General features: G+C 36.6%; 2 protein-coding genes across 3 annotated transcripts; one reads left to right on the top strand and one right to left on the bottom strand.

The window, feature by feature from the left end:
• The first annotated feature begins 724 nt into the window (after nt 1-724).
• Nucleotides 725-12,761, top strand: LOC108666198 (bone morphogenetic protein 10). 2 transcript variants are annotated; one of them, XM_047880964.1, is made up of 6 exons: nt 725-2,063; nt 8,960-9,136; nt 9,791-9,972; nt 10,356-10,484; nt 11,162-11,374; nt 12,133-12,761. In XM_047880964.1, exons 1-6 carry the CDS (start codon nt 1,511-1,513, stop codon nt 12,352-12,354), a joined length of 1,476 nt encoding a protein of 491 aa, XP_047736920.1. In that variant the 5' UTR covers nt 725-1,510; the 3' UTR covers nt 12,355-12,761. The 2 variants fall into 2 exon arrangements, with proteins under 2 accessions (XP_047736920.1, XP_018008513.1); XM_018153024.2 differs by having other exon boundaries at nt 12,124-12,761.
• A 99-nt stretch (nt 12,762-12,860) lies between these two features.
• On the bottom strand, nt 12,861-19,752 carry LOC108666197 (general transcription factor IIF subunit 1; the record flags this gene model as incomplete). Its single annotated transcript, XM_018153023.2, is given in 10 exon segments — nt 12,861-13,346; nt 15,512-15,640; nt 15,787-15,850; nt 16,183-16,358; nt 16,776-16,887; nt 17,394-17,531; nt 17,724-17,833; nt 18,222-18,392; nt 19,049-19,198; nt 19,618-19,752. Coding segments are annotated over 10 exon segments (1,399 nt in total), but the record flags the coding sequence as incomplete, so codon positions are not given.
• Nucleotides 19,753-21,116: the final 1,364 nt, after the last annotated feature.

Below are 21,116 nucleotides of genomic sequence, written 5' to 3'. Positions count from 1 at the left end.
AAGTTCGTTCACGTTTCATTTAGCCGTGAAAGTTGAATTTTGTCGATATGTGATGCAGATAAAATTTTTAGATGGGCACTAGAGAAAATTGAAATTTATCTCGGCGAGCTCTGCACACGGTGAGCTCTGCAATAAATTAATCGCGGAGGGCGCTGAATGAAATTTATTGCAGGAGATGCTGGACAAAATCAATTGTAGTGAGCACAAAAAAAAATTTTAATGATGTGAGCGCTCATGAAATTGGACAAGGAGGGGCGAAATCAAACTAATTGCAATGATACTCCCTGAAATTGGCCGCGCAGCTATAATTATTGATTGCTTAAACAATAATAGCGAATACAATCAACTGAAAGTTTATCTGTTAATCTGCAGTTTACAATTTTAAGCGGAATTTTTCTTCTGAAACCTCAGAAGTAATTAAGGGGCTAATTGTTCATGTACTCTACGTACAATCAATTATGTACTCTACGTACAAGAATTAATACTTACTACAAATTAGAAATTATATCACTTAAGGGATCAGTTGAACAGAGAAAAATTGCAAGGGAATATAAAAACTATCTTATTAGCAGCCGGACAGGAAAAAATAAAATGAGCTAATCTGCTTACAAAAGCATCGGTAATATTTTTAACTGTAGTTCATGAGGCTTACGGTTGAAATTGTACATGTTTCATTTGATGGTGCCTCTCATTATAATATAATGTACCGCATGAAACAATGAAAGCAAGCTACTGATAAGAGCGTTGCTGATCTCTTCATAAGATCACCGTCCAGCAAACTAAATAATTTAGCTCCATCCACGCGGCGTTGTGAACGAGTCAGTGTGTGGCCGAGCGTTCCACCAGTCGTGTGTCTGTTCCCTGGCTACCCGGTCCTGAGAAATAAAGATTGCGTCTGTCGTGAGATTGACCAGCGAAAATAAAAATTATTGTGCGCAAGTCTAAGCTTCTGCCAGCATTGTAAACATCATGAAAATTTTTGTACTAAAAGTTTCGCTTGTAGGATAGTTTTTCTTTGGTATAGTTACGAAAAGCCTCTTAATTGCTGAGACACTATACAACTAGATAAAATCATCCGTCAGATTTTTTAAACATTTCAAAATAAGGTTTATTGTTAATAAAAAATGATAATAGCAGTTTACGTGTTCATTGATTGTCAATAAGAAAAAAGAACTATTCTCTGACGGGCTTGGTGCAATTATTACTGTTAAAACGAAGCCTTGTGACTGTTGGTTGTGAACGTGCGATTACGTCGACAATGCAAGACATGTGTCTGATTCCATAGACGACGCTTGAATGAATGATCCGAGTCTCCTTCAAATAACTGATGATTTGGCTCATTTACGGCGCAAGTTTCTTCTCATTACCTTGACTTTGGTTTTAATTTATACGAATGGAAAAAATCCCAGAATTTGGCAGTGTGTTAAGATTTGAGGCAGAGAGTTTTTAGAGGCATAATTATGAGACCCCAAGAAAGCCGGGGTTTGAGACGATGCAGTGACCGCCTCCCATGGTTCTTCAGAGAACGAGATCTGGGGCGTTTGGGTGCCGGAGGAAGATATTAGTGACGTTTAGGTTGTTGGTTATTGTTGTCCTAGCGACAATGTGCGACCGAGGTGGCTGTGCGATGAAAACAGGCTCAGATCAGTATGGAACATTAGAGAAGTCGACCCAAGTCATTTCTACATCTTTGACGAAGCATGACTGGCAACGGAGACAGTATGTCAACAAGGGGCATCTAGCTTCGCAGTCCACGTTTCCGCAAACAAGACATAGCTTTCATACTGGATCAAATTCAGGAAGTCACCTGAACGTCACAGATTCACATCCGTTATCAGATGAATCTATACTAGACCCCACAAACACACGAACTGAGAGCTTACTTCAAAGCACAACTTCGGGGTTACGATTGACGAACATTTCAAGATCGTGGTCGCACCCTCAGGATAAAGTACCTCGAGTTATGATGGAACTCTACGACATGAACTTCAGGACCGGAGGTTCTTCTGCTCCGTATGAGGCTGACACTGTCAGATGCTTCCCTGCCGTCTCTGTCCAGAATGGTGAGGCAGGCGTTCAGTTCAAAGACTGTGGCCTGAAATCTCTATGTACGAAATAATTAAAATTTAATAATGTAAATGTTCACCATGTATCAGTCGCTACTTGCACAGAAATTTTCACTCATAACCCGTCTTCAACTAACCCGTCTTCATTTTATGATAGATTTTGATGTTTACAGATGAAATATTCAGCGTTTGTACAAGAAAACAGACCAAATGTGAGTTCTTAATTAAGAATATGGTAATACAATCAAAGAAAAATAAAAGTTATTGCCGCTGTTTAAAAAAAAACATAAAGTGTGAGCTACTAACTATAAGCATTGTCTTGAACAGTTTTGCAGTTTTGGAGATATCATAGAGTGACTTGGTAGATTCAAGCCAATTTCCAAATATGTAACTTTAGGTGCGTCATTATTATGATTGACTTCAGAGAGAAATGCATGGCAATCTCAGACAATTAACTCATGGTAAGTTAATTAAATTCAGAAAATTCAAGGAGGCTGCTGCGTAAATCTCCGTAGCCTTTATGGGAGATAGTGGAGCAAGTTCGGCCTAAAAGGTAAGATTGGTGATTCTAGTGCAGCTGCTCGGTGCATGACTGGCCTACTGATCATGGGACAGGCGACCGTACAAACATGATGCATTCTCACAACTCAACAAATGCATTCGAAGACTCTAACTCATAAGGACTCGTGCACCGAAGCGAAACTTCGTTTACGTTGAAATTATCGGATTTGATTTGATGAAACTAATGCGATCCAATTTAGGCCGTTATAATCAAAGTAAGATTAGAGCTGGCATGCCGCAGGAAGGAAACGGGGGCTATTTATCAGATCAAAAGCTCATATTGTTGATGAACAATATACTCGTGCGGCAATTGATGTGCTGTTCGAACTATTATTTTAATTTTTGCATTCCTGATTTCTAGTATGCGCTACAGTGCATTGTTAAAATGATCATGTACAATTTTTAATTTTCTCATCGTGATATTGCGTCTGGATCAGATCAGAATATAATCAGAATATAGAACTTTGCCGCATGCCCGCTGATAAATCGGATGGATTCGATCGCATAATTCAACTAATTGGGTAACTTAATTAATTCTTCGATGCAAAGCAATCGGTGGGATTCATTAATAACTATTTAATTTTTAATGAGCTGAGTGATTCAAACGAGATAAAGTGACTGAAAATTAAGTCTCAGCACAGCGCGTAACTAAAAGGTTTACCTGAAATCAACATACAAAAGTCACCGCCACTCGTTGTGACTCTCACGCAACCTTGAGACGGCGCCAAGCCAGTAGGATTTTTTCGTACATATAGACAAAAATTCCTGTGTGCCATCAGATTCATTTCAAAAATTCCATTAGAAAGTTTTCGCTTTCCTAAAAATTGTTATTTTAATATATTTTGTACACGCCGACTGTGCTGCAGAGACAGCGTGATCTAATCCTTTTATGCTGATCGGAAGCCAACACGTTTACCTTGCCATACGAATAGAATTTTAGTGAGTAAAATAACAAAACGGTTTCATGTGTTCAGAATCATCTGGCTGCTTGAATATCTTATTCTCATCATCTTTGTCTAAGTAAATGTAAATGAAAAAGTCGACTAATTAATTGGACATCGTTGATATCAGTAGCTGTTGGTATGGGCCAGAATTTCTCCCGGCTTATTTATGTAAATGAGAGAAAGTGCGTCGGGCTAAAATAATATACTCATGCCATAAGAGATGATGATTATGCATATTATATCAATAATGATCCAGATAGCGGCCGAGATACTCAATAAAGTGCAGAAAATTTTCAGCCATGTTCGCTGCTTCTTAGAAGCTTGGATTTTAATCGCTTGAGAGTCCTTCCGTTTACCAAGTAGCCCTATATATGATTTACAATTTAATTTATAAGTATTATTAAGCAAAACTTTTGTTGGTGTCACAATTTGAAAAAAGTTAATATTTGGGGTGCGAACCAATCGCAACAACTAAGATAGTTAATTTTAGTCAAAGAAAAAGCAAGCAAAAGTTATTATGTATTTAATATACTATGTTTCAACTAGAAAATTACTCTGCTTGTAGATGCAGAGTAATGTCGTGACGATGCAGATCCCATGTACCAACTCATAAGTATTCGTCACTGTTCCCTTTGAACGCAGTAGGTCGAGCTAATCATTGACGATCTCAAATACTTAGTCGCATCTCTGGCGCCGACTCCTCGACCAGTTTATATGTGCTCATGAGTTTCCTTTTGAAGCGACCGGTCCGGTCGCCGGCGATGGCCACCCCGCCTAATTATCATAGGCGTTTCTTAGGCGGATTAAGGGACAATGATCGGCCGTGGATGATTTTACACTTCCGATCAATAGGGTACATTGTAGCACACAATCGTTCGTGATGAAGTGTGCATGATTGGTGTAGGCTGAGGCTAATGAAGGTCGAGCAGTGATGGACAGTCAGGCACTTTCTTATAACAACATAATGACGACCCACGCCCACACCGGCTAGCCTCGTCGTGACAGTTCAAACTTCACTGCCTTCACTTCATAGATTTGCCGTAGAAAGTTTTGCGCTAGTCCCAGGTCTGGTAGATGATACTTGATAGCTTGGAAATTCAAGGATCGATGTAAACTTACAGGAAATTACTTTTATTCTCGAAGATAAATGAATGTAGGAAAATGTAAATATGCTCTAAACAACTACTGTAATATTGCTGACGACATTAAGCAAACGCGCTGATATAAAATAACGACAAATTTAATAAAATGGTACAAGAAAAAGAGAGACATATTATATGGAAGTTATATTCAACGTGAATGGTTTGCATGACTGCCGAAGATGAATTCTTATTGCTACCACATTGGAATCATTCTCTTCATACGATGTTATTTCACTCGCACTCAACATTCTCTTTGGCACCTCATTTGAAATAAAACTGCGTGGCAACGCATGAAAAATTTCGCGAAAAATCGTTTTCATCGGAACAGGAAGCTATTATTATATTCATAGATTTCTGAGAACAGTCACGGCCAAAACTTTTGTCGCAAGTGATAGTTTTGGATTATTTAATTATGAGGTCTGAAACAAAATCAGATATTTATCTGAATCAAATATTTATTTTTAACTTGAACACAAAAGAAAACATTAACACGAACGGAATCATGCACGACAAATTCGGTATATAACATAACATAACATAACATAATGATGTCGGCGCTGAAATGTAGGCCTGATGTGGCCTGTCGCCGATTCTTTTCCTTTTCGTGCCTTGTTCATAGATCTAAACTCGTATCATTTGATCGGATCTTTTCATTCTAGGCATTTCAAATCTGAACATATATTTTTCCATAGCTTTATCTAGTCTGTTCTTGAACGCGTTCATACTTGGAGCTCCAACGATGTCATCGGGGAGGCTGTCGGTGGGGGTTCCACATGTCGGTGATTCGAAGCGAGAAAAAATTTTGTCGCGTGGAGAAGTTGCAGCGCAATTTTTTTAGCTTATATAGCCGTGGCCCCTGGTGTTGGTTCTTGTTCTTGGCATGAGTATATTATGAAAATTTCCTAAAGGTATCAATATTTGTATTGCTGAGCCTCATTACGAAGTACCCCTTCTAATCTCTTAGGCACGCTAAAAATCAAATTTTGAATGATGTTCATATCAATAAAGTTCCATTCTTGCAAAATCGAGTCCTGTAAGTCCTTGTAGAAGTTGTATTTACCCTCTTTGACTTGTGTTCGCCCTTTATTCGAGAATGACCCGTAAATTTTCGGTAGGGTTCAAATCTGGAAAATTTCAAGGCCATGTTGTCAATTCTTCATTGCCAAAATCTTCAAGGATTTCATTAGGCTTAATGTTTTATTTTGTGTTAAAGTTAAAAAATATTTTTGACGTTTCTTAATTTTCTTTCAGACCTCATAATTGAATTATCCAAAAAATATCACTTGCGACAAAAATTTTGGCCGCGACTGTACTCTGAAAATAATAATAGCTAAGAAATGATTTGTACAGAAAAGAAAAACATTATGATTTGTTTCCAAAGTGAACGAATAGCGAACGCATTTGACCACGTCAAGGAAACTTAATGAGAAGACAGACAAAATCTACGTTAACTTAATTATTGTCAGATGAGGGCTCGTTAACCCCATTGTTTGGTCTCTAATTAAGAGCTTGTCAGGTGAACAAGAAGCGACCGTCGCTGCGGTGGTCGAGGCTTTCGGTGTATCAATGGAAACGCTGGCTTGGCTGCCGACTTGAAAACAATGAACGTGATTCTAATCTAACATGGACCATATTAGAAGTGATTCAATTGTCTTAAAATGATACTTAACACTTCATTTTGCGTCTCACGCTGCCTAAAATAATAATTTTTAGGAAAAATTTATACTAAAAATGCTATCTTATGTCAAAGTTGAAGTGATAAAAGGAATAAACTTTTTTTAGTACCCGTAAATAAATTCCCACACCCAAATCAACGAATAATCGTTGAATTCTTGAACTTTATCTGAATTATATTGAATGGATGAATGATTTTGAGAAGGAATGGTAATGATGGCTAGGCGGAACATGAAATGACGAGGAAAACTTCACATGAATTGACGGTGGGGTAAACATCAAGTTAGTATATCAGTTGTCGAGGTCTAGATTGCAGTCAGTGACAGAACGACGGGCGCGGTGCGACTCTTGTAGGTCTTCCATTGTCTTGGTACTAAGTGACGTGAAAGACAGGGCTACATTAGGATTGAAAATGATTCATTAACTGTGTACATAGATCGTCAAGTAGCGGTCTCTATTTTACTTTAGTTCTAATTACTTATTTAATTTCGAAATTAGTTGTTCAAGCACACATGTAATTGATAATTTACAACATATTCTTCGAAATGTTATGACATAAAATATTTTGTCTTTAGTCTACAAAATTTAACGAGGAAAAGTGAGTGAATGATGTCACTCCAGGCTCCAATAATACGTCGAGTTGCATGCAAGGGATTGGCGAGTCTCGAGAACCTGAAAAACGCCACCATGATTTGTTTAGGCTGCCAAAGCTTGAATGGCTGCGCTGCTCATATAGGCAAGTTACAGTCAAGATTCATTAGCTCAGCTTTATAAATGGGTGACACAGTGGTATTATAGGCGATTTACTTAGGTTGGTAATCCACCTTTTATTTCCTTTAAGATAAATGCTTATCATATTTATTTTAGGTGAATGGAAATAGAATTTTTTTTAATTCACTCAAGCAGTGAGCAGCCATAAGAGCTCACTGTGTCATACAGTGCTTGACGAATCAATTTTTGGTTCTTTGAGTACACTTCGTTAAGACGGTAGGCAATGCTGTCGCCTAAAAAAGCAATGTGACTTGTGCCAACGACAAGCAAATGCAGACATACCCCCTTTAACTGCGGAAGGTTAGGCTAACATTTGTGACGCTTGGAATATAAAGTACCAATAAGTTAAATTTTGCGCTTAATACTTTTAAAATTCTTTTTGGGATCATGGGAGTCAGTGTCATAGGTTGTGTGTCATGTAAAGGAAAGTTTTTCAAATGTTAATGCTATAAGTCAAAAACATTTTGAAATGAAATTGTAGTAGGTAACCGAGACAAATTTCATCCTTCAGACACGTTACTTGTTAAAATTGACGCATTAGTCAATAAGTCAGTCGAAAATCAGTAAATCATCCTTATGCTGATTTGCAGGATACACTTTTAGGTCATATCTCAAATTAAGACATAATTTAAATGATGATGCGAAACAATAATTATAATTCGTACTATAATAACAATCAGGCATACGAGGGGCGACCCATATACTGTATACCCGAACTGACTAGTGGGCGAATTTTTGATAGTACCACATCCTCCCAGTATGTGCATAAGCTACAGACATATTCCTCAATTAGCGTTCCAGGCATTGCTGGCCTAGAAGGCCGTGTTCAATTATCGCAAATTTTTCTGTGACGCTTGTTTTGCTCGCTCGTCTTTTTAGCGCATTTTCTCATTTATGGAAAAAATGCACTATTGTGCTCGCCATGTCCGTCTGTCCGTCCGTGACTTCGCGTTTCCGTCGACGAGAAAATGCGCTCTCTGTCACTCACTGCAGTGAGTACTAAGTTATATTTTTTTATGATGACTGCTTTTGTGACGAACATGCTGCCATCAAATTTTGCTCTCTTCTGTGAGAAACTGGCTAGAAAATGCTACATCGAGCCGACAAGGATGATGCTATAGGGGAAACGCAGGTTTTTGAGTGGTTTTCCCACTTCAAAAAAGGGGAAATCAACCAACATCGCTCAGGTCGTCCATCCACTTAACCGCGCTGGGGAAGATGTCGAGAAATTTAGGGATATAATCCCTGAAGATCGACGTAGAAGTATTTACGAACGTGTGGAACTGTCCCAAGTGACTCGGAATTCACTCCTGCAAATTCTAAAAGAACATTTTTGATAAATGAAAAAAAAAAATCAGTCCGGTTTCTTTTGGGTATCCTTCGTTTATAAATTTCTTCCCATCTATGCAAGATAACTAATTGAATGACTTTATCCGTAAAATTGCTTCGCTGCTTGACGATCCTAATTTTATAATATGTGATCAGCGCCTACGGAATGATTTGAAAATAACTCTTTATCTCGAAGTTAAGGCAATATACTCGTATTTGGGTAATTCGGTTTTAAGCGCATTTTCTCATTTATGGAAAAAGGCGCTATTGTGCTCGTCATGTCCGTCCGTCTGTCCGTCCGTGACCGCGTTTTCGTCGACGAGAAAATGCGCTCTCTGTCACTCACTGCAGTGAGTACTGAGTTATATTTTTTGTACTTAGGGATACCTAGCAGAGATTTTGCAGCAAGGTTTCGTCACGAGACTCGTGCAGCTTTACGTCTCGGGTGTCAAGTAGTTTGTGATGTTTACAGAGTCCAGCGCAGCGGTCGAGTCTGACAGCAGAGGTTACGAAGGCAGACCGGCAATGGAGGGACATCGTCACACCAGCAGCACCTTCGTCTTCAAGATCATGCTGCCGAAGGGGGAGCACGTCAGGCGGCTCATGCTTCGTCTTCACGTTCTTGTGCGAAACAAAAAATCGCCTGCAGGTTAGAAGACAAGTCAGGCAGTGTAGATTTTTATTATTGTCGTGAGCAGTGCTGATATGCCGTCATTAGGGCTGTTAACTACTTAGTTTAATTCATTTTGGCAATTCTTGTTTCAAGGTATTCAAGAATTTGAAAAAATTATTAGTCAGTTTATTGATATGAAACAACTTGCGATTGTTCTCGAATGCCCTTGAATGTATTTAGGAATTTATGTTTCATACAAATGTTCATTCATTTAGACTTCCTGTTTTATCGAATTCGTCTCATCATACTGTTGTATATTAAACCATAAATGTAGCAAATTTTAACACTGATTTTGAAAATTAATCTCGAAGATGATTAAGATTCACAACAATTCTGCTATTGTTTAAAATTTGTTGTTAAAGGTGGCAGGGTGGCCCAGTGGTTAAAGTTCAGAGTACCAAGATTGGAGCAGAGAGGCGCGGGTTCGATCCCAGCTCTGTGCGCCAGTTTCTGGTCATAATCGGCAAGGAGGCCGGGCGGTTAAGCATAGCAGAATTGGAGCAGTGAGTTGCGTGTTCGAGACCGCAAAATGTTGTGAATGTTCTGCGATGTTAAGAATCGGCGACAGGCCTACGGCCTAATAACGCTGAAATCGCTATATTATTATTATTATATTATTACGTGCTCCAGGTTTGGAGCGACGACTTCGAGTGTCCTTCGTAAAATGCGTTCCTGAAGGACAGAGGCAGACAGGATGCCGCCGAGTGGTGGTAGCATGGAAGGATACGTATCTCCACAACCACTCATGGCTGTCCTTCAATATTGCCAGAGCTTTGAAGGAACTCCGAAATCAGAACCCAGCCACACTGCAGGTATTCTTGCGCGCCTCAGAAAATTTTGACGTTGTTATTGACGAGAGTAATTTTTTTTAGCTAACCTATCGGCGAGATAAGCTATTCTCTAGCTTTGTTTTTATTAGATTGGACTGAGAACATAATTTTATTGAAGATATTTTTTTTTGGGGGGGGGGAATAATACCAAGACAGAGGCTACTTTTGGTTTGCTATACTTTTTATTAATTACTTGACTTGTTTTTAAATGTATTTGCAAGGTTTTAGTTAATTAGAGTCGATGAAACTTTTAGCATTCGCTTACTATTAATGAGCTCCTAATTCAGGATCTGATTCATAACATAAATTTAATGTATGGACGAGATAACGCATTGCCAGTTTTCTAAACACTGATGTTGTACCAGGTGGATGTAGAGAACATTTTTACGACGGTGGGCAACACGGGCGAGCTTTTGGTAGACTCTTCATTCCAGGACGTCGACCTACAGCCGATGCTTCTTCTGTACACGTCCAAGCCGGGGGCACGGCGGCGAGTGAGGCTACTAACATTTATATTAAACAAATAGTTATCATGATTACTTTAGCAATGATGACAATACTAGTCGTTAATGATAATTACCTATCTGCGAAAGGATGAAGACTGTGTATCAAATTCTACGTAGATTATGCCTGTAGGCCATTCTTACGGATTCCAATTTCATATTGCAATGCTTGAGTGGCCATTTCAATGTGCCATATTTGTAAGTTGCAGGACAGGTCTTATTCACTAAAATTAAGACTCAGTTTTTTTCGGCCATGTTTGTACGCCGCGAGCATTTCGCAATGGATAATTTTAACGCATTCTGATTTCTTTTTGATTTATTAAAGAGCTCTAAAAATTAAACGACATTTATTGTAATTAGTATAATAAATTAAATTATGCTAATAATTTACTATTTTGAACACTTTATAGCTTGATACCAATATAGTTATAAAGAAAAACGCTTAAAATTATCATGATGGTTTATCATCGCATCCAATCTCACCCTAAATTTCACTAATTCATGAACGAATTATGTTTCCAAAAACACCTTCAATTATGTATTGTCCACAAATTTCAAAAAGTCACAATTTAGTAATAAAAAGTATTAGTTTGGTTTCTTTAACTTAGTCTTCGTACGGTGAATAAGGTTTAATGTTACCAATGCACTAACGTGTCATCATTGCACAGCGTGAGAAGAGAAGCATGACAGACGCTGAATGGGAAGCGTTCGAAGAGGATCTGGAGGCAGCAGACGACGATCCGCCTGAGATCCAAGATCGCAACGGTCGCCGGGCGAGTAGACGAAGGAGAGCCAAAAACTCCTGCAAGAGGAAGCCTTTCAGAGTGGACTTCGCTAGCATAGGCTGGAGTGACTGGGTCATCGCCCCTACTGAGTATGAGGTTTGTCTTTTTGTACAAGTTAGAGGCATTTTTGTCGTAAAAACATCACTCAGATATACTAATCTTTCTTCGTTTTTCTCGACGAGTTGTTAAAAATTGCAATGATGGTTTAGGTTAAAGCATTGAGTGTCTTCCAAGGCTTGCTTTTTTGTGATGTAGATGGTGTTGACGATTATTTCTTCATTAAATACTGTTAAACGCTGAAAAGTCACCACAATGAATAATGTAGAAATGCTAACGTTTTAAATACTATATTTACAGACGGATCATGTAACGATGGATTAAAACTCCGTTGCTTAGCCCAAATAATTTGGTTGTAGAGACCATCAATAACCATGGAGGGTAATCATGAACATGATACCGTTCTTCGATTACATGTAAAATTTACCAGAATGCTTATTTTCAGTGAGCATACTATAAATGTACCTGGAATGTTTAATTTATAATACTCCGAAATGAAATTTACAGAAGAATGTAGCCATTACGGTCTTGGAATTGTCTGATAGGTAGAGCACTACTAGCTCCTTCGTAGTGTAGGTTAATAGAAATATGTTTTAGCCGTATGTTATTTTCAACCTGAGTATTTTTATATATATATTTTTAGCTGTCTTCTGTTAAGTGGCGAATGTGTCTCAAGGGGTTGCTCATGCCGCTCAGGATGTTGCACCAGTTCCCACGATAATTCCTTATACAAAATGCTATACACTTACATCAGTTTGTGACTGCTTTAAAACCTGAAATCGTTTTAGGCGTTTCAGTGCAGCGGGAAATGCTTCTACCCGCTGGCGTCGCACCTAAGTCCTACAAAGCACGCAGTCATCCAAACGCTTATGCACTCCAAGAGCACCGAGCGTGCGAGGCGGGCCTGCTGCGTACCTACCACACTCGGGCCAATCTCGCTATTATACAAGGAAGACGGGATCATCACTTTCAAGAAGGAATATGACGGCATGGTCGCACTCGAGTGTGGATGCAGATAGCACGTTATAAATCCCTTAGTACTTCGCTAATATTAGTACACTGAGGTGAATTTGTATTCCTGTGTTCGATATATTACCAATTATTTAAGGCCGTGGTAATCGCCTTGAAAATGAAGAATACAAAGGTATGGTCACTCCCGAGTTTGTACCCACTGGCACTAGGCATTTGTCGTTCATGTGGGTGCAGATAGCGCGTAATAATCCCTTTAGTTCTCTGATAGTAGGTATTAGTGCGGTGAGATGAATGGAAGTCGTGTGGTAAATAATGGAAGTGCGTAACTATCACCTTGACAAATTAATACGACGGAATATTGTCTAACTAAAAACTCTATGATGTGTCATTCATTTTTTAGGTCTGTGTTCACTGTAGACATAGGAGCCTTCGAGTGAATCAAAGTTCAATTGCTCTAAATTTATTCGGTGTTTTTTTTTAACCAAGATAGAGTTGTAGCAATTTACTAGCAAATTGTTATGTATCCAAATGCGGGTATGATGCAAAGTCCATGGAAAACAATGATTCTATTAAACAAACATACGTTCATTACACAAATTGCTTTAGAAAACACGATATCATCAAGTGTTAACAAAAGGTCAAAAGATAACGTGACAATCTCTCGGTTGACTAATCACACATGATTTCCCTAATATGTTAGGCATTGAGGACAAGTATTTTCATCTTTCACTGCAGGACAATGCAACATCGCTACACAAATAAATTTTATTAACAACACGATTCCTGGAATTCACTCACGATCACGTGGACATTCAACGCCAGTAACTATCCGTTTAGGCTCTTTAAACTCAAGTACATTTTTCCTTTCACTCTCTGCTTCTGAGGGTTGATTTTCTTGAGCATTACAGCAATAATGTCGACAAGTTGTTCAGAGCCATGCCCGGTTTTCTTGCTCTTGAGTTTCTGCAGAATTTCAGTTGTTGTCATCGGCTTCCTAACGAGATAGCGTCTGATCTGATCCTCGAACATCCCGCTGTCGCTATGGGGCAAAGGTAAAGTGGTCATTAAGAGCAAATTGAACACACAAAATAATATACGTTTAAAAATTACTTTTTAAAGACAACACTTCCAAAGAATCCAGTATCTCCAATCTTGCAGATGTACAATGAATTTCTCATCTAATTTTCGAAAATTAAAGAAATTTACTTTTCAATTTTTTAATATATATAAATTTTTTTAATATATAAATTTTTTTCCAAATTATTTATTCTGTTAATTGATTCATGCATTGCCTCTGATTTCACACAAGTGTGTAAAATTTCAGATCAATTAGACAGGTAAAAGTGTGTCAAATATCAGTTATAAGATTTGTAGCTGACAAATGCAAAATTTCAGATCGATAGGATAAGTAGAAGTGTATTAAATTTTGATTACAAGATTTGTAGCAGACAGACAGACAGACAGACAGACAGACAGACAGACAAGAAGTGAAGTTAAAGAGAAGTGTTGTAAAAAGAAAAGTATTGGAAAAATGCACCATTGCCTTGGAACCAGCTATCTGTTGTTCGAAGTAACGTTTCGAACACTCGAACACCTTTCAAGGATTCGTATTCGTTTGCAACTTTTTCTAGGTAAAAAAGCTAAGCATTCATATGCCTAGATATCACATCAATGAAAGACCAGTTTGTTAAAGTTGGTTAGGAAGAAGCAGTACACACATTGCATAAATGGTGTAGGTAGACGTGGGTTACATTAGAATGAATGACTAAAGAATAGAATAATAATATGCGTTTAAAAATTACTTTTTAAAGACAACACATCTAAAGAATCCAGTGTCTCAGATGTTACACATGTACAAAGAATTTCTAATTTTATTATCAAATATTAAAAAAGTTAGTTTTTAATGTAATTTTTAAAATAAAAAAATAAATTTTTGCAAAATTATTCATTCTCTCAATTGAGTCATGCATTGTTTCCAACTTTACGCAAGTGTGCAAAATTTCAGATCGATTGGAAAAGTAGAAGTGTGTTAAATATCGAATACAAGACATGTACCAGACAAAATTATTTGTTCAAATTTTTTTAAATTAAAATTTTTTTTGTTTTCAATTTTACAACACTTCTCTTTAACTTCACTTCTCGTTGTTTGTTTGTCTGCTACAAATCTTATAATCGATATTTAACACACTTCTACCTGCCCAATTGATTTGAAATTTTGCACACTCGCATAAAGTTGGAGACAATGCATGAATCAATGGACAGAATATATAATTTAAAAAAAATTGAAAACAAAAATTTTTTTAATTTAAAAAATTTGAACAAATAATTTTGTCTGGTACATATCTTGTATTCGATATTTAACACACTTCTACTTTTCCAATCGATGTGGAATTTTGCACACTTCCGTAAAGTTGGAGACAATGCAGGACTCAATTGACAGAATGAATAATTTTGCAAATTTTTTTTTAATTAAATTAAAAACTAATTTTTTAATATTTGATAATAAAATAAGAAATTCTTTGTACATGTGTAACATCTGAGACACTGGATTCTTTAGAAGTGTTGTCTTTAAAAAGTAATTTTTAAACGCATATTATTTAAAATTATATATTCTGTCCATTGATTCATGCATTGTCTCCAACTTTATGCGAGTGTGCAAAATTTCAGATCGATTGGACAGGTAGAAGTGTGTTAAATATCGATTATATGATTTGTAGCAGACAAACAAACAACAAGAAGTGAAATTAAAGAGAAGGTTTGTCAGTGGAAAAGGGGGAAATGTGAAACTCAGAAGGATGATAGTGTAGTGAAAAAATGACAACTGAGATAAAGAAAAGTAAACCGTAACAACCGTACAGAGATGAAAAAAGACGGCGTGGACAGCTACACAGAGGAAGAAGAGAATACATGAATAATTACATCACAGGCCCAGATCATCACCTAAACAGGTATATAGTTCACACGAAGGCGTTGGATAGCTCAAGCGAGAAACAGGAAATACAAAGAAATTTACATAATCCCAGACACAAGATTCATTCATTAACTAGAGGTGCGTTGCGTAATTCAGGGACAATGAATGCGGTAACTCATAACCCAAAAAAGCACCTTATAGGAGTTTAAAATACAGAAAATGTTTGTAAAATGCCAGCTAAGATTGTAGAAAGATAAGTGAGGGAAGCTACAGTCGTGTGTGCTTGGCCCCACCTAGGTAAAACGGGAGCAGGAGTGACAGGCCCTTCAGGGCGCTGCTTTTTGCTGGCCGGCATGAGGCCGTCAGGGTTCTCGGCGATCTTGCGCTTAAGAATGTCCGCATTTCGGGGCGCGCTGTCTCCTCTGAAGGTAGGGAAGAAACAATAATTTAAATAGAATTAGTATCCGTAACAAGAATCGCAAAAATTTCTTACAAGTAAACCTGCTAATAATTGAAATCTATATACAGGCCTTCCGAAATCGTCCCTAGCATTTAATGGATAACTCACTTTTTAGGGTCTTTGTTCTTTGGCTTCTCATCGTCTGAACTATCGCTAAGATCGGAGCTAGAATCTGCACAGGAATCAAGAAGTAAATATTGAAACAATGAATAAACAGCCGGCAAAACCAAGTTACAAATACATATTCTCATTTAAAATTTAACATCTCACAAAAAGGATTCATTAATGTTGCTATAGAATGAATAAAAATAAGTTCGTATTGTTGTTTGGTATCCAAAAAATATCAACATGTAAGCAGCTTAAGATCCGAGCATTCTTATACAAACATGAATAGATGAAATATGAATAGACAAAACATGAATGTACACCGAATGACTTAGAGCAATCATGAAAGTCCTGAGTCACTAACAGTCAAGAACGTATGAGAGGTCTACAGAATTTAACCTTTTTTCTTCTTGTTCTTCTCATCGTCGTTTTCGTCTTGATCCTCCTTGTCTTCGTCCTTGTTTTCCTCGTTCTCGTCGTCTTCATCGTCAGAGTTGAGGAGCTTTTTCATGGCTGTGTCGTCCTCTACACCGGCCATCTCTTTGGTCACCTTCTCATCGTCCTCGTGTTCAGGGCTGTGGGAAAATTAAATTTCATGGCACTGAAAAATTATTGCATATGCCTAAAATTTATCAATGCATTGTGAGAGCTGTTCGTCTTTCTGTCCCTTTGTGAAAAATAGATATACTAACTTTCATAGAAGGCACATGAATTTACAATTGTTTTATTGATACCCTTTTCTGTAGGTCGGCAAATCATTTTGTCCAAAAAAATATCAATACATCCTAATGTTAAAAATGCAATCGAGTTAGAAAAAGTTATCATAAATGAATAAGTTTTCCAAGTCATAATCTGTAAGATCGAAACTGTTGTTATCAATAATTCTCTATTCTGGTTTACATAAAAAGAATGTTTCCTGGGTATGAAAACTAAACCATTAAGATTATTGCATATCTAATCTTACGAACAATGCTCAAGTATTCAAGACTCACTCGGATGAATCTTCACTGACATATTCATGCTCAGCTCCTTCATCATACTCGTCACTCTCCTCCTCACAGTCTGTGCCAGACTCGCCATCTTCTCTTCTACGTCGCTTGCCTCCTACAAGGAATGCGTTATTAGCAGTAATTTAATGCAATTAGGCAAGATAACTGCAGGAAAACAGATATCCTCTTACTCACAATATTTCTAAACGCACGAGCACAAAAAAGCATGACATCTGAATGATGCATGAATTACGGAAGTATTTATGTTCGTATGATAAGTTTAATTCGCCCTTTTTTTAATGATAATATTGTTAACAATATGGAAATTGATAATGAATGCTGAGACTGATTCTTTTTAGCAGAAAATAATTAACACAATCAGAAGAACAATCGGCAAATATCAATGACTGCTCCACTGAATTGAAGTTCAAAATCAGAATATATATACCTATATTATGATTGGGAAATTAATGTAATTACAGTATTAAATAAAGAAAAACGTCTCAAGTGATGAATTATTTTGTTCAAACATACAGTTAAAAGTCACTAATAAGGTATGCTAGGAATAAACCACGAAAAATATATTAGCAATTGTAAACCTCAAAAGTCAATGTGTCCCACCATGTTTTTTCACAAATTTGCTCGGTTTGCCACCCTTCTTCTTCGGTTTCTTTTCTAGTTTTTCTTCCGCATCTTCATCTCCATCGTCATCAGAGTCTTGGTCAGACATCCAGTCATCCATTTCTGATAGCTGGAAAGCTGGGGTAAATGTAGAGCATTAATATAACCCCATTTTACATTGGAAAGTGGTGTAAGGCTTCTTTGTTATAGACAATGTAATTGATACTTACAAAGATTGAATTCAGCATTGGTATCATTATGAAAATAATTACGATAAAACTATTTACAACTACATGATGATATTTTATATGTTGTGGTTCCTGGCTGCACCTTTGCTGGCACTGGCTTTCTTCTTGCTGCCCTCTTCAGCATCTGCTTCATCATCTTCATTTCGCTTCTTTTGATACATCACGGAGAAGTAGTTCATGATCTTGTCACGCCTGTGACGTGATTTTTACAAACTATTAGAACTATTAGTTCCATATAAGCTCATCAACTCAAGATGAAAAAATGGATATGGTGTCATAAGTAAAATACCTATGCTCAAACTAAAATTTTATGACATTAAATCTTTACTTCCTTGAACATGTACGTAAGTTCCATATGCAAGTTAATGATAAGAGATTACTTACACATAGGTACGCATTCCGTGATAGTTAATAAAACACACAAAAAGATGGATGCAATATATGGTAGTTCATTATCAATTCATTTCATCTTTGTCCTTAGCGATCATATAATAAATGGGTCGTAAGGCTAAATTTATAAGTCTTTACACATGCACATTAGTTAAAAATTATGAGACCACAAGAAGCAGTGCAAAATTACCTTTCAAATTCTTTCTCGGCCTCCTCTGCATTAAGAGATTTATATCTGTGTATGGGCTGGAAGTTATACCATTCTTCAACAGGGTAAGCTTCAAATGCTCCATCCTTGGCTTGTACAAAGACATACCAAGCCACATTATCTGATACACCTCCCTCTCGAATGCCTTTGAACCTAGAATGAATATTGCCATTATTAAAACATCACTTTAATCAGCATACCTCACAGCACTGCTGAGAGTCAATGGTGATGCATGCATTGGAAATTTGACAAGAAGAATTTAAGCCTAGATGATAAATACCCATGTGACCTGTGAAGGAGCATGACGGAATAAAATTTTATTTTATCCCTCACTACAGAAAAGGTTATTTAGTCGATTTTAATCTAACACTGAGAATAGGTAGAGAGTAAATTGGTAGCCTTTTTCAAAAAGAAACTTCAAGTAATTCTCAACAACAGAATGGAATTGTTACTGAGAATAAATCTAGAATATCACCTTGCTAACAAGCAAAAAATGCAGGATGGCATATCTGTTTAAATGAATGTGAAAACAAATTGCAACTATTGGTTAAATGAATGAATAAGAATGAGAGAATTATGATGTCACTATGAACAGTTTATTATAATACAAGAAAAAATTTAATACACCACGATTATGGAGACTAGTTCAAAATTATGAATGTCAAATGCTCTTTCATTTTTGGAATATGGCTTACTGGTGAAAAATAATTCAGAGTAAAATGAAACAATAGGTATATAAATACTTAATGAAAAAATAACTTGAGCAAGATCAAACCAAAAAAATCTGAATAAAATAGATTAAAGTGTACTTTTTGTCTGTAGCAACTCCAGAATTCTTGTCTTTAACAGTCAAAAGCCAAGGCTGGTCATCGGCTTTGTATTTTTTTATGTTGATGCCATAACGCTTTCGTCTGGCTTCATCTCGCTGCTCACGGCCAAATTCAGAACCTGCACCATATCTGAAAAATGGTTTGTCAGTCATAACAAGAACACAAGTTAATTAATGCTTGATACATTACTTAAATTGCTTCAGCTATTCTACAGTTTTAATTGGCATATACTGAGAATGATAACACCATTAACCAAAAAGGCATGCACCATCCGTATAAAATTTTAAATTGATAGTTTTCATCTATACAATTTTTTACAGCCCTGAGTAGAAAAACTATACAAATAATTTCTAAGTTATTCTAACCTACTATTTAAGGTATTTATCAGTACATATGCTGAAGGATATATTAAACTGTTTCACAATATGTGCACATAAGTTCCAAGCAATTTTTAAAAATTTTTAAGTGGATTGAAATATTTTTGACTGGATTTTTAATGAATGCTAGCAATAATAAATCTGTTATCAAGAGATCACAGTTTAACTTACTTTGGCTGATCATCATCTAAACTTTTGAATTCTTTGTAGTTATTTTCCCTTTCCATTTTGGCAGTATTCCAGTTCTTGAAGTTGACACCATTGGCATTATGGAAGCGCATCATGTGGTACTTCTTCTTCACATTTCTGGAGAAATAATATGTTTGCTTTGTACTAAAATATTTTATACAAATTTGCTTTATGTAAAATATTGTATATACCACACATGCAAGATTTCTTCATTGTAATGCAAGTTCAAGTTGAGACCCATTCAATATACGACTATGAGCGGTTGAAATGCTGTTTTGCAAACAAAAGCTGTGTCCAGAGGACATTCAGGTTTACTTCAAAACATTGCAAAAAATACTATACACCATTGGTGTAACTAATAATTAGGTTTAAACTCATTTTGATAAAAATTATCAAACTTCCCCCAAGTCCTATAAGTAAGACAATCACACTACTTTGATCAAGTGTCTTTCTACTCTTTCATACTTACTTTGGAACACGAACTGTGTACTCAGTGACTTTAGGAAGAAGCTGGAACAAAACAAAAAAACATTAAATTTATCAGACTAGGTATATATAATCATCTTTCACTTCAGTTAAAGAGGTAGAGCATTAGTATAGTGAGCAAGTCCAAAGTGCAAAGAAAAGAACTGTAATTCTAAATTAAAAAGCTCAAAAATCCCCTTTCATCATGATCATTGCATCATTATTCATTTACATTTTACAGTACACAATTTCTCAAGATACTACCTACTTACACCATATTAATTAGGTACTTACAAGTTGCAAGTTTTTCTCTGTGACACACCTAACATAATTACTTTCATCTCCTAATATTGTATTGTCCTATCATAAATCAAATTATATGAATCATTACTCATTAGATACAAATCATCTTTTATTTTACATTTTTACCATCAATAATCAATTAACTAATCTTTAGGCAAAAAAATAATTTTTAAAATCAAGTTTAAGCAGTTTTACCAAAGAAATGCTAGGGTAAACGCGGTATATTACGACACATTAAGGACACATCGAGAAATGAAAAACTATAAAAAAATAACCGTATGCGTTACTCAAGTTCTGTTTGCTTTATTCGACTCGCACAACACCGTACTACGTGCCAGCAACGATGAAACGTCACAAAATGTTGCCATATTTATTTAAAAGCCTTTAGAATGCAAACCTACCAAATCCCTATATTCCGACACTGTGTGTGGCAATATTCGGCACGTGGTGAGTCGTATTGCGTCAGTGCTTCAAATTTAACTGATACGTAATGCCGACATCCACATGTTCAAATTCCGTTTGCTGTGTGAGCTGCATTGGGATACAACACGGCTTTGAATTAGAACACTAACGAATATTGAACACTACTTAATTACGTTTTAATTAACAGCTATTAGGCTTTTAATTAAGCAAATTTCAATTTTTATACAAAGCTTGGAACGATCTGTGTGTGTCCAATTCAAGTTGTGTCGGAATTAGTTTTCATGTGTCTA

This window comes from Hyalella azteca, unplaced genomic scaffold (genome assembly GCF_000764305.2).
Source record: "Hyalella azteca isolate HAZT.00-mixed unplaced genomic scaffold, Hazt_2.0.2 contig6690, whole genome shotgun sequence".
Taxonomy (NCBI): Eukaryota; Metazoa; Arthropoda; class Malacostraca; order Amphipoda; family Hyalellidae; genus Hyalella; species Hyalella azteca.
Note: the sequence above shows the minus strand (reverse complement) of the source record. Positions and strands in the feature narration are given on the sequence as shown.

Excerpts from the sequence above, each read along its gene's own strand:
- LOC108666198 (XM_018153024.2), top strand. The coding sequence starts at position 1,511 with ATGGTTCTTCAGAGAACGAGATCTGGGGCGTTTGGGTGCCGGAGGAAG. Across the intron at positions 10,485-11,161 it reads AGCCGGGGGCACGGCGGCGA|CGTGAGAAGAGAAGCATGAC; the intron begins GTGAGGCTACTA and ends ATCATTGCACAG. Across the intron at positions 11,375-12,123 it reads TCGCCCCTACTGAGTATGAG|GCGTTTCAGTGCAGCGGGAA; the intron begins GTTTGTCTTTTT and ends AAATCGTTTTAG.